General features: G+C 44.1%; 1 protein-coding gene across 6 annotated transcripts in view; it reads left to right on the top strand.

Moving 5' to 3' along the window:
* CtBP (C-terminal binding protein) overlaps window positions 1–16446 on the top strand; it is a 48263-nt gene that overhangs the window by 28742 nt on the left and 3075 nt on the right. The window contains exons 1-8 of one of the 6 annotated variants that reach the window (XM_025301755.1): window positions 2894–3171; window positions 4260–4871; window positions 5372–5659; window positions 6219–6407; window positions 6909–6998; window positions 7120–7276; window positions 8338–8515; window positions 9405–9759. In XM_025301755.1, the coding sequence (XP_025157540.1) occupies window positions 4674–4871; window positions 5372–5659; window positions 6219–6407; window positions 6909–6998; window positions 7120–7276; window positions 8338–8515; window positions 9405–9759 (1455 nt within the window). In that variant the 5' untranslated portion in view covers window positions 2894–3171; window positions 4260–4673. Of the gene's footprint in view, window positions 1–2893; window positions 3172–4259; window positions 4872–5371; window positions 5660–6218; window positions 6408–6908; window positions 6999–7119; window positions 7277–8337; window positions 8516–8893; window positions 9345–9404; window positions 10409–16446 lie in introns of those variants that run through there. The other 5 variants (XM_025301757.1, XM_025301754.1, XM_025301756.1 and 2 more) reach the window with 5 other exon arrangements.

Raw genomic sequence — 16446 nt, 5'->3', positions numbered from 1 at the left:
CCCGCACGTGCTGCGACCCGAGTGTTGTACATTATTATGCAAACGTGAGCGCTTCCCCCTCCCCCTCTTTCCCACTCTCTCTTTTTCATTCGCGAGATATCGACGAGACGCGCGCACGCGCGCGCGCGCGCATGTCTTGCCTTCTTGCCAAGAAATTCTTTTCGATGGATTCGAGATCGATTTATTTGTTGCTTCCCGAGGCGATTGCTCTTCGTCTTGGTCGTATATTTTTTCATAAATTTTCGTTGCATGTAGTGCACATACAGTAGTTGGTGCAACATAATCATACATATACACGCGCGCGCGCGCGCGCGCATACACACGTACACACACACACACACACACACACACACACACACACACACACACACACACACACACAGCAAAGTTTCGTCCCCAAGTCGATACGATATCACATCTCTCCGTTATCGTTCGTATATTAGTTTAGACGCAGATAAAACTAGTCGCTTCAATTAATTACGCGCGACGCTTCTCGATAATTTGAGGATATCGAGGAACGTCGTGTTTGCTGACACCGATTACGGAGCCGGATTCAAAGTGAAGGTTGATAAGGCTGTAGCAGAGGCCAAATAAAGTTAAAGCGGGTGTTGAGGCATAAATTATCAAAGTTGAAGCGAGAGAGAGAGAGAGAGAAAGAGAGAGAAAGAGAGAGAGTGAGTGAGCGAGTGAGTTTCTGAATTAAAGCTAAAGCTAAAATTAATAAAACTACAGTCAAAGTTGCACGAACACCAGAGCTGTGATAAAGCTAAAACCCGAAGCGCCAAAGTTCGCAAACTAGAGACCGATATAGAGTTAAAAAGCCAATGAAGTTAAGGCCAAAGACGCGAAGGTTAAAATGCCAAAGTTAGAACTTCGATGTGAAACTATAAAGTTGACGGGAGAAAGAGAGAGAGAGAGAGAGAGAGAGAGAGAGAGAGAGAGAGAGAGAGAGAGAGAGAGAGAGAGAGAGAGAGAGAGAGAGAGAGAGAGAGAGAGAGAGAGAGAGAGAGAGAGAGAGAGAGAGAGAGAGAGAGAGAACCCGAAGTCTTAGCCCTTGTATGTCCGTCTTCTCTCGCTCGTTCGCTCCAAAGAGAGATCTTTATCAAAGAGTGTGTGTGTGTGTGTGTATGTGTGTGCGCGCGCGCGCTCCTTTATATGCATGCATGTGTGCGCGCGTCTCTGTGCCCGTCGTGCGGCAATTGCGGCGGCAGCGTGTCCGTTGTTCCAGCGAGGGCGCCACGTGACATGGCTCTCCTCGCTTTCTTCAATCCATTCAACAAGACTGACCGAGTGTGTCGCGTTCGGCGTCACGGATGCCTTTACGCTGGGAGTTACGCACGTTTCGGGACGCGCCACACCATCCGCTTATCGCACGTCCCAAATTACGTGCGTAACTCGATGCGCGTCACGCTATTCAACCGTGCACATATATAACTACGTACGATGTGTGTGTGTCCCTCTCTCACTCACTCACTCATTCTCTCACTCACTCACTCTCTTACTCACTCTCTCTCTCACTCACTCACTCACTCACTCACTCATTGACACAAAGTTTGGGAATAATGTTAGGTTACGCTCTGATTCGGCTTTATTCGATCTCATTCGCGGCGATTGACGCGCGATACCTGCCTCTCCACTCGCGATTCTTTTAACCCGCAATCGCTCTCGCTCGCGTAGCCTTGAGCTTCACAAATTGCAGCGCAGCTCCCTCTGGCATGACGACGAAATTTTGGGAATTTTCGGGCAAGCATCGTATCACATCCAGCACGCCGACGAGTTTCCAAGCGTGTGAACCATTTTTTGGAACGTATTTCGAAACGCATCCGATAATCCAACGAGAAGATTTGTTTCCGGGTGATTCACGGACGTGAAGTTCTTTCTTATCGAGTATTCGCTGCGTTTCGAACCGCATCCGAAAAAGTGGCCGTTTTGAAATTCCATGTACATCGTGATTAATAATAATTGATTAACGATCAACACGATATGGATATAAATGGATATTTAGATGCGAAAATAAAAATGACCGAAAATAAAAAGTGTCACTATATGGAGGAGTGGGGGGGGGGATCTTATTTATGCAACTCGCACGCGCGGTTTACATCCGACGGCAGGAACGTTGTGACATTCTCACCTCGATGAATTTCCGAGCGCGTTCGGTGACTAAATAAAAGTCGCGTTTTCTTTCTCAATAACGATGCAAATTTCTTGGCGCGTTTTGAAACTCATCAGGAGTAGATGCACAGGCTCTCATGGCCTTTCTTCCACCGAGTGTACAGACCTCGCGTGCAGAAATGTAATTCGCGGGCGACATTCGCATTACATAAATACGTCCGTCGCACGGTGTTCAGTCATCCTCGGCAATGTAATCGTCAACGCGACCGGCGATAATCCATCGGTGTTCCGATATATAACATGACTCATGCGCGCTGCACTCTGCACGCCGAGAAAGAAGAGTCGAGAAAGTGTAGTGCGCGGAGTGCGCGGATAGGACGATGAGAATGACCGAAGGGCAGCCGGGGAGAGCAGCGGGCGACGGAGTGATTGGTTTCCAATCGCCGCCGAAAACGGGTCGGAAACGTCGCGCGTTGGCTCGCGCGCTCCCGCGAGCGAGCGAGCGAAAGAGCGAACGAGCGAGAGAGAGGGAGCGATGTCCACGAGAGCGAAGCGAGAGAGAAAGAGAGAATGACGCTCGCTATTAACGCTGCCGAAAACGTTAGCCCCAGCGCAGTAAAGCGAGCGAGCGAGCGAGCGAGCGAGTGCGCGAGCGAATAAGAACGAGAAAGAGAAAGAGCAGCGCGAGAGCGAGCTCTCGTCTCGTCTCGTCTCTCGGCGCAGCGATCGCCGCGTATATCTAGAAACTACGTGAGCGCCTCCTCTTCTCTCCACGTCGCGTGCGTATGTGCGTGCGCGTGTATGTACGTGCGTGTTATACCTCTCTTGGCGTTTCCCGGCGTTTTTCGCGCTCTCCATCGCGTCCGTGCCCCCCACCCTCGCGTCGCGAGTCTTCCGCGCGTCGTCGTAGCAGCGTTGTCGTTGTCATCGTTGTCGTGTTCTTTGGTTTTCCCGTAGCCGCTAAAGCTAAGGCGGCCAACGCACCGAGCGAGAGCGCGGCCGGATTCCGCGTTCGTGGTAGACGCGTGCACTGCGCAGGTTAAGCCGGCGCGTTTCAAGGTAACCTCCAAAAAGAAGCGCGGTCCGAGAGAGAGAGAGAGAGAGAGAGAGAGAGAGAGAAAGAGAGAGAAAGAGAGAGAGAGCGAGCGCGAGAGAGCGAGGCGAAGTGGCGTTCCGCCGAGTTGTGACGCTTCTTTTCTTCGTGTCACTTGTCGACGGATACGTGTACTCGTACATCCGGATACCGAAAGAAAGAGAGAGAAGAGAGAGAGAGAGAGAGAGAGAGAGAATGAGAGAGAAAACGTAACGACGAAGCTCGCTCACGCTCGTGCGCGGATATAGGTTAAGGCGAAGAGCGTCATCTCGAACGCGACGCCACCGTGCGCGCGGCAGAGAGAGAGAGAGAGAGAGAGAGAGAGAAAGAGAGAGATAGAAAGAAAGAAAGGGAAAGAGAATGAAACAGCGTCCTGCCGTCAGCCGCGAAGAGAACGAACGCCATCCATGACGAACCACGACAGGTCTGTTTTCCCCATGGCAGCTGCGTCCTCTACTATGGATTCTGCTCCTGCCCGCGTTTCTCCCAATCATGCGGCCGGCTATTGTATTCGGTTTGATTTCGGGTGCAGAAGGTGCAGATGCAGCGGGAGCAGACCTTGGATCGCACGCGCGTCGTCGTCGTCGTCGTCGATGGCACCACGATGCGATGTGTGTTTTTATCAGGAATACTCGGCGAGAGCGTTTCGATCCTCTCGCGCGAGTTGCCTCTTTATCTCTCGACTGTGCACGTATGTGTGTGTGTGTTGTGTGTGTGTGTGTGTATGTGAGAAAAAAGTGCGAGTCGTGCAAACGGCGGCGACAATCGTTTACTCACCGTGTCGCCGCTGCACTCTAGCTCGTTTGCGTTGCCTTTGTGTAAATGAGAGTTACCAGGTGCGTCGCCGCGTGATAGAGCTTTTGTATGTATATGTATGTGTGATGTGTATGTGCGTGCGACTGTTGGCTGTGTGCGTTTTGAAATTTTTTCATACATTACCCGTGATATCTCTTTTTATCTGGCTGTACTATTTGATAGATATTATATGTATATATGTATGTATGGATGTCGTGCTGTCAAGCTGCTTGGATTAACGTTGACCTTTGTCTTCCAGGAGACGGTGTCCACTGAGCCGTGATGCGTTGGAGATTCGGCGGTCCCTGCCCAAAGACCGACCAGCAGCCAGTGTTACAGAAGCAATTTGTGTGACAAAGCATAAAAGGGAAGCGAGTGCGGAATCGTCGTTGTTGTTGTATTTGGACTGTAACACGCGTGCCGCTTGCGAGTATCTCTTGCATTACCGCAGCGAGTGCCGTTGTACTCGTCCTGAGACTCGTGTCGCTTGCCGCCTCTGCTGCGGGACGCGAGGACGAGGTGGTGGAGCAGCAGCAGCAGCAGCAGAAGAAAAAGAAGAGAAAGAGGAAGAAGCAGAAGCAACAGCAACGTGCCGAAGGAGTGACACTGGGGTTGGTTAGTGACACTGAGAGCGCAAGTGAAAACTATAAAAATAGGGGGGGCTGTCTGACCGATGGACAAACGGAAGATGATGTCCAAACGCCCTCGTATGGAGAACCTGAGGGGTCCGATCCAGAACGGACCAATTCAGACGCGACCGTTAGTGGCGTTGCTCGATGGACGGGACTGCTCGATTGAGATGCCCATTCTGAAGGATGTTGCGACGGTGGCATTCTGCGACGCTCAATCCACCTCAGAGATTCACGAAAAGGTATCATTTGTTCCTTCCACATTGTTTCATTGTACCCTGGAAAATGTAGTGATCCTGCGCTGCAAGTTCATCATGCAGTTTTCTCAAGCACATGGTCAGGAATATGTATCTCGGAAGCAGAGTATGCCTCAAAGATAGCGACTGTTCTCAAACTTGGGAAGACTACATCCTTCTCTTGAAGCATTTCTCATACGCAGCTTGAGATACATATTTTGAAGTATCTTTGTGAGGGGAATGTCATGAGTTTTAATGTATTTGTGTTGCTCTTACTCTTGGAAGCTGTGTTAAAATAAGATAACTGGGTTTATGTTTGAATTCAACATAATTTTGTTCTTGGTTTTATCTCACCTCCTATATTTCACATGCATCTCATGTTCCTCTTCAACGTTCAATCCATGTGACTGTCAAAGCAAATTGTTGTCATCGTGATGTTTTCTTCTCTCATGAACAAAATGAACAAGTACACTGCAGAGCATTGATATAATTCGGTTTTCTCGTAGGTACTAAACGAGGCGGTAGGTGCGTTAATGTGGCACACCATCATTTTGACGAAGGAGGACCTGGAGAAGTTCAAGACGTTACGGATCATCGTAAGAATCGGCTCAGGAGTCGATAATATCGATGTCAAAGCAGCGGGCGAGCTTGGCATCGCTGTGTGCAATGTGCCTGGCTATGGTGTCGAAGAAGTAGCTGACACCACCCTCTGCCTCATTCTAAATCTCTATCGGCGCACGTACTGGCTGGCAAACATGGTGCGCGAGGGCAAGAAATTCACAGGACCAGAACAAGTATGGATCTTAGAGTTTATCTATGTAGTCACGTAAAAAGTCGTGTATGTGTTTATACACGGAACATACATTCGATCTTAATCAAGAAAGGATGTACATAAACACGGGGGGAAAACCTAAAAACTCATTCGTGAGCAATAAATGAATCGACCGATCACAGTCGAGCATATTTAAACACAATATTCTTATATGATATCAATAATTTTTGAATACAAACTGTCAAATTATTTACCGCTCCAGTTTTAGTTTACGTTTGTCTGTTTACATTTTCTTTTACGCGCCATTTGCCTAAAATTCCCATGTTTTTCCAAAAGTGATCCGGCTCAGTGCCGGAAAAATGTTGCTTAATTAAATTAGCAACTTCTAACGTAGTAATTAGTAGAGACTACATTGTGCTGACGCTGCATTTAATGTTATTAGAGTTACGTGAAATTTACGTGAAAGTTTGTGTGTAATCCACTGATTAAATCCGTTTGCTACATTTCTTCGGTAAAATCAAATTAGAGTTAAGTTAGAGGCAAATTGGACTTATATGTATTAACCTTCCCGTGCTTTTCAGGTAAGAGAAGCGGCAACCGGATGTGCAAGGATACGGGGCGATACTCTGGGTATAGTTGGATTAGGCAGGATCGGATCAGCGGTAGCGTTGCGTGCCAAAGCTTTTGGCTTCACCGTCATTTTTTATGATCCCTACTTGCCGGACGGAATCGAGAAGTCGCTAGGTCTCACCAGGGTTTACACGCTACAGGTTCGTATCTCGCCAGTTTCTTGCAATGTGACTTTGTCTAAAGTGCTGAAACAACAAGTGGTTAGTGTATACGTTGTAAACTCACTGGAAATTATCTCAGAATTTACGTTGAAAGATTGCTGCTCCCGTGGTATTGGATCTTTTTAATTTACTTAAAGCGATTCGTGACCTGCTTGTAGTAATTTCGGCACTTCCACTTGGTCCATTATCTTATCGATTCTGTATTGCGAAGTCGGGAGATCTCGGTTGTGACTCGTTACGAAATCAATCATTATTAACCTTTCAGTAACGTAATAAATAAGTATGATCACGAGGAAAGTAGAAGAGAAAATAGCAAATAATAAAAAAATAAAAGATGATAAAAATAGCAATAGGCGACGAAAAAAAAAATATATATATATATATATAAACGAAGAAATAGATAATATAAACATGATCGTCGAATGAAATGTTATTTGATTGATTTTTCGATTGACTAGAGGTTTCTCGATTATGTTTCAGGATTTGCTATTCCAATCAGACTGTGTATCTCTACACTGTACCTTGAATGAACACAATCATCATCTAATAAACGAATTCACTATCAAACAGGTATGTGTCAGGGCAATCATGATGGAACGAATTTTAGAAAACAATTTCGTTGTTTACACGAGACGATTGAACGGTTCAACGAGAATAACGATCTTGATACGCATCTTACCACGTGTTGTAGATGAGACCAGGAGCATTTTTAGTCAATACAGCGCGAGGTGGTCTAGTGGACGATGACGCGCTAGCCGGGGCGCTCAAACAGGGTAGAATCCGCGCTGCGGCATTAGACGTCCACGAAAACGAGCCGTACAACGTCTTTCAGGGTCAGTCCGCGCAATGTGAGTCTTATCTGTCCATGCCTAACCCCCCTCGTCTTTCATTCGAATAATGTTTCCCTTTACCTTTCCCAAGCCTCATCCTGTCCTCGACCCGTGATATAGGTAGGTAAAAATGTTACGCATTCCTCGATGCTTTCCTTGATATGGCTTGAGAAAACCGGCAAACAAAAGAACGCCAGAGACATGTGTTGTATCGTGTCAGGTGAGCAAAAAAGAAATACGAAATTTATTTTCTTTACATTATGTATTTTTTATTTATTTTGCTTAAAATAAGACCATATATGTGCGCAAATTTATATTTTTATATAAAATTTTAATACTTGAGTATAAAACAATATTAATATATATATATATACACACATATATATACATATATATTGTAATATATTAATATTATATAATACTTAATTTTCTTATAAAAGTTTTGTGCAAAATGTGCAAAAGAGAAATTTGAAATTTATATGTTGTCCACACACAAATTATCAAGTTTTTTTTTTTATTCAAGTTCGTTTTTTTATCGTTCTTAAAGCAAAATTATGTTTGTAAAAATTAATATCTGCATATCAAGTTTTAATGAGTACTAAATAAGAGATATATTAATATATATAAATTATAATACTTGCGTTCATATCAATTATAATACTTTAGAAGGGTTTTTGATGACAATATGAACAAGGAAAAAGTAGAAAATTTATGTTGTTTTGATTATATATATTTTTTCTTTAAATTTGTATTGCTCAAAGTGTATGTGTAAAATTGTGTAAAGTATGTATCTCGATATAAAGTTTCTCAATACTTGAATGTTAAATATGTAGTAGTATATAAATATATTATTTTAATACGTAGAGAGAAACATATATATATATATATATATATATATATAAATTATAACATTTGCTTTAATCTCCATACAAGTAAATGTAAATAGTCTTAATGGCGAATTTGCAATCAGACTCGATACAACGCACGTCGGAGGTTATTGTCCTTACATGTCCATCCGTTTATCAGTTTATCTGTCGATCGTCCGCGATACTTACAATGTTGTAACGTGTAAAACGCAGGTCCATTGAAAGATGCGCCCAATCTTCTTTGCACACCACATGCCGCATTCTACAGTGATGCCAGCTGCACTGAATTACGTGAAATGGCGGCCAGTGAGATCCGACGAGCAATAGTCGGTCGCATTCCCGATTGCCTGCGGAACTGCGTGAACAAGGAGTACTTCCTGTCTTCGACCGGGTAAGGGTAAACGCCTTTTTGCATCCCCTTCCCAACCCCAGTCTAAATTCAAGAGAAAAATTATAGAAAAAGATGTAAAGTTCAAAGTCTTCGTCTTCGTTTGAGAAGAAGAAATGTGCCGAAGACGTAGACGGTTGTAATTTCTTTTGTCGTTTCGTGCATATATGTTTGTGTGTGTGTATATATATATACACATGTATATGCAAGAAACAGCTTGTATACAAGGTGCCCCATAATACCGGCGGTACACTGTATACGCAATTGCGTCGACGCAATTGCATCTTGCTCTCTCTTTTTGACACACCATATATAATACATTCCTCTCTCTCTTTTAACATTTCTCACTGCACCGCGAAATAGATATCGTAATTTTTGCAGAAACGGATTTTCAAGCAGATGTTAGCCTTCCGTTGTTATCTGCGATTGCGCGGAAATGGAATCACTCTCTCTCGAGCCCGAATAGCCCGAGCGCGAGAATGTGTGTAGCGAAACATAAAAAAACAGTAATAAAACGAAAAAACGCACGATCGAACGGACGGTAAAACGAAAACGCGGTAGACGAGACAATTTGCTACGGTGTGCGAAGCGAAACAGACGAATTCTCTTAAAGAGAAAGTCTACCTGTGTGTTCCTCCTTCCTGTTCGCGCGTCGCAAGGACCACTACTGCTCCTAGAGCCAATCGATCACAAAACACTCGAATTGGGAAGCTACACACTTCGCCAAACAAAGTATAAACAAAAACAAACAAAAAAAACCGAAAAACCAAACAGCGGCGCGCTGTGCACGCGCTGTGTGTGTGTGTGTAGAACCAAAAAAAAGTAAAAAAAACGCACAAAACTGCACAAATTTGTCGAGGGACTACCATGATTGTGTTTTCGCTTTCTCCAGCAGCTACCCCGAGGGGATCAACGGCGGATACTATGCTGGCGCACTACCCGTGCAACAGGCGCACTCAACGACTCCTCACGATTCAGCGCCCCCACCACCCGGCGGGCATTCCGTCGTCGGCGGCGGAGGCGGCGGCGGCGGGGCCGGTGGCGGCGGGCCCAACTCGTCGGCGGGCGGTGCCGGCGGCGGCGCTGGCGGGCCGCAGGGCCCCGCGGGTCCAACGGTAGGCGGCGGCGGTGGGGCCGGCGGCGGTCCCGCGGCAGCGCCCCCCACCGCCGGCCTGACCGGATTACCACACAGCATAGTGAGCGAGCCCGACCCCCGACCGAGCCCGCCCGCCCCGAGTCCCCGTTGACCTTGAACCCCTTAAATGAGAGAAAGAAAGAAAGCGAGAAAAAAAGAAATGGAAAAGAAACAGAGTAACAGATGAGGAAAAAAAACAGAAAAAAAAACACCTCACAGCTACGCCCGCACCACCACAACACCAAACACCACCACTTCCATCATCACCACCACCACCACCACCACCACCACCACTACCGCCACTACAACCACCACTACCACCACCACCATCACCACTACCACCACCACCACCACCATCACCAAACCATCACAACTACCACCGCCATCATTACAGGAAACAGAAACAACACCAATCATCACAATCGATTAATCATTCATTCATTCATTCATTCATTCATTCATTCATTCATTCATTCAACCAATCACCACTACCAATACCGTCATCCTCCGATACGTTCTCTAATTTTGTTCCCTATCCCTTCCCTATCCCTTTGATGATACGATGATGCGATATTATTATTACGGCGACGATGACAAGATGATGATGATAATATGATTAGCCATTCACACACGATGACACACACGCATACATATACACGTGTACACACACACTCTCATTATACTACGACGACGACGACGACGACGACGAGAACTTTATAGAGACCGCCCGAGAGATCGAGTTAGATCTGTACACACATACACACACTTATATGATGTTGCAATTGTAACACATGCGTTCGCGCCCGGGGGAGCTGCGTCCCGCGCGCGTGGACGTGCGTGCGCGCCTCGAAATTCTGTCCGCTGCTTCCGAAGTACTCGAGGAGATTGTCCTTGCGAGAAAGAAAGAATGAGTGAGAAAGATGAAAGTATATGGAGGAAAAAGTGCATTGAGAGAAAGAAAGAGAGAGAGAGAGAGAGAGAGAGAGAGAAAGAGAGAGAGAGAAAGAGAAAGAGAGAGATAGAGGGAATTCTGGGATAATGACTGAAAGAGCGTGTGAGCGAGCGAAAGAGAGAGAAAGAAAAAGGATGATGTTGAGAGTTGAAGAACACGCGCATGTGCGTGTATATCTTGCTCTTGTGTGCATTTAATAATGTGTGCGTACGTGTGTGTGTGTGCATAAATGCATTCTTATGTTTTACGTTTGTACGAGTTTCTTTCTCTCTCTCTCTCTCTCTCTCTCTCTCTCTCTCTCTCTCTCTCTCTCTCTCTCTCTCTCTCTCTCTCTCTCTCTCTCTCTCTCTCTCTCTTCCTCCCAAATAGAGAATGCGTTTTGATACATGGATCACATGAAATCAAGATGAAGCCAAATATAGTTGGACACTAAACGACAACTAAATTGTGAAGTCGCAGTCCCGGAAGTTTTTTCTTCTCGCGCTCAGGACCGCCGGCCGGGCACTCGCGGCCCGGGGAGCTTACTCTTCCGCGCTTCGTCGACTCCGAGTCGACCTGACTTCTTCAGCTAGAGAGCGTAGTCCGTGAGAATGGCATCGCAATCTTTTGGAGCCCAGAAAATTGTCTTCAGACGATCGCTCGACGATGTATCAATCATGCATCGCTCGCCGTTTGACAAGAACAACGTGTAGAAGTCTGTTACTTCTCCAGGATTTAATACTCTACTCATCTGTACAAGAGCAACGTTCATTTTGAATGAACCGAAAGCAAAAAGAAAGAGAGAGAGAGAGAGAGAGAGAGAGAGAGAGAGAGAGAGAGAGAGAGAGAGAGAGAGAGAGAGATGAAGGAATTATCGAGCTCACGACAATTCCGTGACTTCTACCTGCGCATGTCATCAGTTTTTCTCAAGGAAGCACGGACTCGGGATAGCTCTCGACTAAACTTTCAACATTGTTCGACATTGATTGATGCATCGTGTCAGTCGTGCACTCTCTTTCTTTCTCTCCTCTTCCCTTCCGCTCTCCCTCTCTCTCCTATACGCGTTCTCTCTTACTTTTCCTTTCATTTTCTTTCTTTGAACGTTTAGTTTCATCGAAGTAAATACTCTGGTTGATGAAAAGAAGCTCGTAGACGGAAAGATCATTCGTAATATTTCGTGATTTTTAGAATCTGACTTGCCTATTGGGAGAAATCTCACAAGATGGATACGTTCTGAAACTCACACAATTTCTGTCTACAACCGTGTACGGCTCGACATAATAGCCTTCTTGAACAGTCATAATAGCTTTGAATTTGTCTAGTCAGTGAATAAAAATGTCCATTTTTATCCACTGACTACAGTGCTTTACAAGGTACGTTATGTATTTCTTATAAAAATTTGTAAAACGCTGTAATTTCATTGGCATACATGTTGTTGTAGGGCGAGGTACGAGTACGATGCGTGCTAGGGAGAGGGAGAGGGAGAGAGAGAGAGAGAGAGAGAGAGAGAGAGAGAGAGAGAGAGAGAGAGAGAGAGAGAGAGAGAGAGAATGAGAGAATGAAAGAGGGAGAGCGAGGACGAGGGAAGCGAGCAGCAGAGACTGACGCTGTAACGTAGAAGTGCAACTCTTCGACGAGTTTTCCGCGGGGTTACGGAATTTTCAGAAGAGACCGGCCGTAATTTTGATTAGTTTCTATTTTATTAACGCGGGAAACGCGTTCCACATTTTTTTTCACGCTAGACAAATATATAGAGCATGTGTGTGCGTGTGTGTATGTGTATGTGTGTGCGCGCGTACAGCATACCCGCGACAAGTTCTTCCCTTCTCGTACTCGTAGCATCATAAGAAAAGATAGAACGAAAGGAAGGAAGGAAGGAAGGAAGGAAGGAAGATAGAGAGAAGAAAAAATGGAAAAAAGAAAATAGAAAGCAAAGGGCGGGGGTTCTTCGCGAAGACGAAATACGAAAGCGGTGTGAACCGTGGTTATTACTATTTACTGTAAACGAGGTATTCTTTGTGTTTATAAGCCTATTCGTCGCGTTGTAGGCTGAATCATTAAGTTAGTTCAAGACACGACACTTCCATTTTTCTATAATTCGTCGAGTACTCATCGGCGGCATACTAATCTTTTTAATCGCTCGATTGTTTCCGTAGGACTCGAGGATTTAATGTCGCGATTTGCGATTGTCCCGATTTTTTTTTTTTTCATTCGATTGTATTAGTTTCTTCTTCTTCTACTTCACCCTTCTCTCTCCTCCTTATACGCGTTACTTTTTTTTTATTTTTTATTTGATCTTATATCTTTCTATTCTCTCGATTGTAATATCGACGACGCATCGTTTACGACATTTCTCTTTCCATCCATTATTATGTTTATTTCCAAATAACTGTATTATATCAAATGTTTTACTACATCAATATATTTGCTTAATGAACATACGAGAATAGCACGGAATTTTTCTTTCCCTTGCACACACACAGATCCCATTTTGCTCTGCGCCGAATCCGAGGGAGGAAAGGGAAACTTCTAAAAACATTTCTCCTCTCGGATTCTTGTCGTGCAGCGAGTCACGCATTAATTCGTCACACTGTATTTGGATTCGCGTGTGTTGGTCAGATCGACAGAAAAAGAAAAACAAGGCGTTCGATTGGATTTTTGCAATTGACTGAGGGACTTTGATTCACACATTGTTTTGCCAAACGGGAATGCGAACGAACGAGCGAGCGGGCGAGCAAACGAGCGTACGAATGAACGAACGAACGAATTGGCGACTTTGCTTTCGAGACGGTGGTGGAATCGTTTTATTTTCGACCAGCGGAGTTTGTAACACAGCTTGTATGTTGAAATACTACAAACGGGAGAGTCGTAGCTTTGTTCGCGAATTATCAATATTTATATATATATATATATTGCATTCTCCGAGTCGCGAAAATGCTGCATGAACGGCGACGAAGAGGCGGTTGGAGCGTCGACGACTTTTTTACATACATAATACATGCACAACTCACGATAATACTATAATAATAAAAGAATCCGATGCGCGAGGAATTTTAATGCTATGGAAAAAAAAGAGAGATCGCTTTTCAGCTTTTCCGTTTTCTCTCTCCGTCGGAGAAAGAGCAGCTCTTGTCGTGTTGCGTATATTACTCATTATAATAGTTGTAGACTCTATTACGTAAAAAACTAAATTTTTTCGTGTATATGTTGTGTGTGTGTGTGTGTGTGTGTGTGTGTGTGTGTGTGTGTGTGTGTATGATGTATGTGTACATTCTGGGTATCTGAGACCACCCGTACAACCTTTTTCTTTCAAAAACTAAGCACTTTGGACAAAAACTGAGGATTTAAGAAAAGTAATGTGAATTAGTGAATATCTCGAAAATGGCACCATCTGTAACAAACCGATATAGTTCTTTTATATTCCCCTTGAAATCATACAATTTTTGTCTAAAATGTTTTTCTCCAAAATGCTTAGTTTTTGGAAAAAAAGGGGTGTACGGGTGGTCTCAAACACCCAGTATATGCATACAGGTCGTCGCGTGACGTAGTCGCAATATTTAGAGTTCTTACTCGAGAATTCACTTTGCGATTACATACAAGTGCGATTGATATATATAGGCGTTTATCGTATAATATACTACGGGACTCGGTGAACCTGTTTATTATTATATTATTTTATATTATTTTATGAAGCGCGTTTTTTATGATATCGTAATGAAAGTCGGAATTAATTTTTGAAATTTCTTTGAGTAAAATGAGACTGAGCTTGAATTTTATTGTGTTTGATTTGTTTTAATATCGATTGATTGATTTAATTTGATACTAATTGATCGGCCGATTCATTTCATTGTAGTGATTAGTTGGTTGGAAATTCAGGTGGGCATATCCATTTACATTAAAGTAGAAAATTCGGAAACGGCTAATTTCGCGAAATGTAACACCGAGATTCAAAACACCAAGACATTATCTTGAAAAACAATATTTCCGAAGTAAACACTCGTTTCCCGAGCAGGAACTTACCCCGATCAGTACACACAAATCTATATATATATATATATATTTGTTTGAGTACTACTTGTTTGAGTACACTCTTGCTGTACTCAAATGAGTACATGAATAGCAACGCACCCGGCTGTTGAACGAGACAACTCCAATATTTCGGTAAAATTATATTTCGAGAGACTGACTCAATATTCGAATTTCAGAGTTATGACATTTCAGGAAATTGCCATTCCCTTCTAGTTTCGGTCCGCCTTTTGTTAGGACAAAGCGAGAATGAATATTTCTCACTTCGAGTAGGTTCTTTGCCCGTACGAGTGAATGTTTCAATTAGACGTTCGCTTTGTTGCTGTAACGGAGTCGCTCTTCGTTATCGAGCAACAATATCCGCTCAATGCTTTAGAATGGGGAATTCATTCCACAAGCACAGAAACTCGCTCGAATTCGAGTGCTTCGGTTGCCGTTTCTCCTTTTTCTTTTACTCCAAGAAGTTCGGGAAATACGCTTCCGACGTTCTTCACGTCAATTGACTGCATTTGACATCAACGTTCCGCGGGTGGAGGTGTTCGAAAGGCCACGTTCCATTGCATTGTTTCTATCGCGAGGAAAGGTCGCAAATCTTGTTCAACGTTACGTAATTTAATTTTTCGTCTATTATCATTTAAACGATTCTCGCCTTGACGTCTCGACGCGATGCAGCATCTTCGCCACGACCAGGATGATCGCGTAAAGTATGTCGTAATTAGCGAGTACTGTCTTTGTAATTGGCATAATATTCCGTTAATAGATTTTCTCGGGAACAAAGGAAAGTTATAGAACGTTGTTGTGTTTCTTCCACGAATATGTATCTATCGATAATTGTCTCTGATTGAGTGGAATTGCGAGAGGTGCGAAAGCGGCAGAGAGAGAGAGAGAGAAAGTGTGAAAAGGCAAATAGAGAGTAAATGTGAGTGAGAAAGTAAGAGCGAATAAATGCGAGGGAGAGATTGTGAGAGAATGAGAGAGCAAAGAGAAACGTGTTTTATTAATTGATAATTAACGATTATTGTATTGTGCAGAATAATTGCGATTATGTGGGAGTACTTTGAATATATTGTGGACAAGATAAATTATCAAGTGATCACGGGAGGAAGGAAAAACGGAAAATAAGGGGGAGAATGAACAACTTTTCCAGAGAAATTATGGAAATGATATACATGGTGATGATAATAATTAAATAAAAGGAAAATAGGAAAATATGCGAGATGTTTCAAAAAGAGAAGGAGAAAGAGAGAGAGAGAGAGAGAAACACACAGCAGTCACGCACATACACACACTCATGACGCACGCATAGGTACATATACCATTCACAAGGCACGCGTGTGCACACCTCCTTCGCCCTTTCATCGCTAATTCTTTTCAGTAGTAACGCGTAAAAGTTTTATCGTGTGAGGTGGCTATCGGTACGGTATCTTCCAAGTAAATCAATGACTGGTTAATGATTCTAGTGTTAATCCGACAGTTTCTCAAGAGAAGACGCGGTATCGTCCGTTAGTCTCAACGTCCCCTTCTGCACTTGAAGAAACGCTGTTTGGTTGCTCTTTTGTTCCGTTCGACGCGAGATTGCAGTTTGCTTTTGGACAACGAGTGTCCTCCCTTCGCATCGGGAGACGGGTTTCCTGAACGTCTCGACATTAACGGACGGTAGCGCACCGCAAATGTGGTTCCATGTGAACGAAATTCTCGAAGAAAATTCTCAGGAGACCATTGTGTTGCAATGTTGCGGTTGCTGATGTACGGCCGTCAGAATCATTTGATGGAAAGGACACAGTTCGGATTTGTGACATTCGCGAAAGTTTCTCCTACAATTTGCGGCCGACTTTCGCGAGG

The sequence above is a fragment of the Harpegnathos saltator genome, unplaced genomic scaffold, assembly GCF_003227715.2.
Source record: "Harpegnathos saltator strain DR-91 unplaced genomic scaffold, Hsal_v8.6 scaffold45, whole genome shotgun sequence".
NCBI lineage: Eukaryota > Metazoa > Arthropoda > Insecta > Hymenoptera > Formicidae > Harpegnathos > Harpegnathos saltator.
Note: the sequence above shows the minus strand (reverse complement) of the source record. Positions and strands in the feature narration are given on the sequence as shown.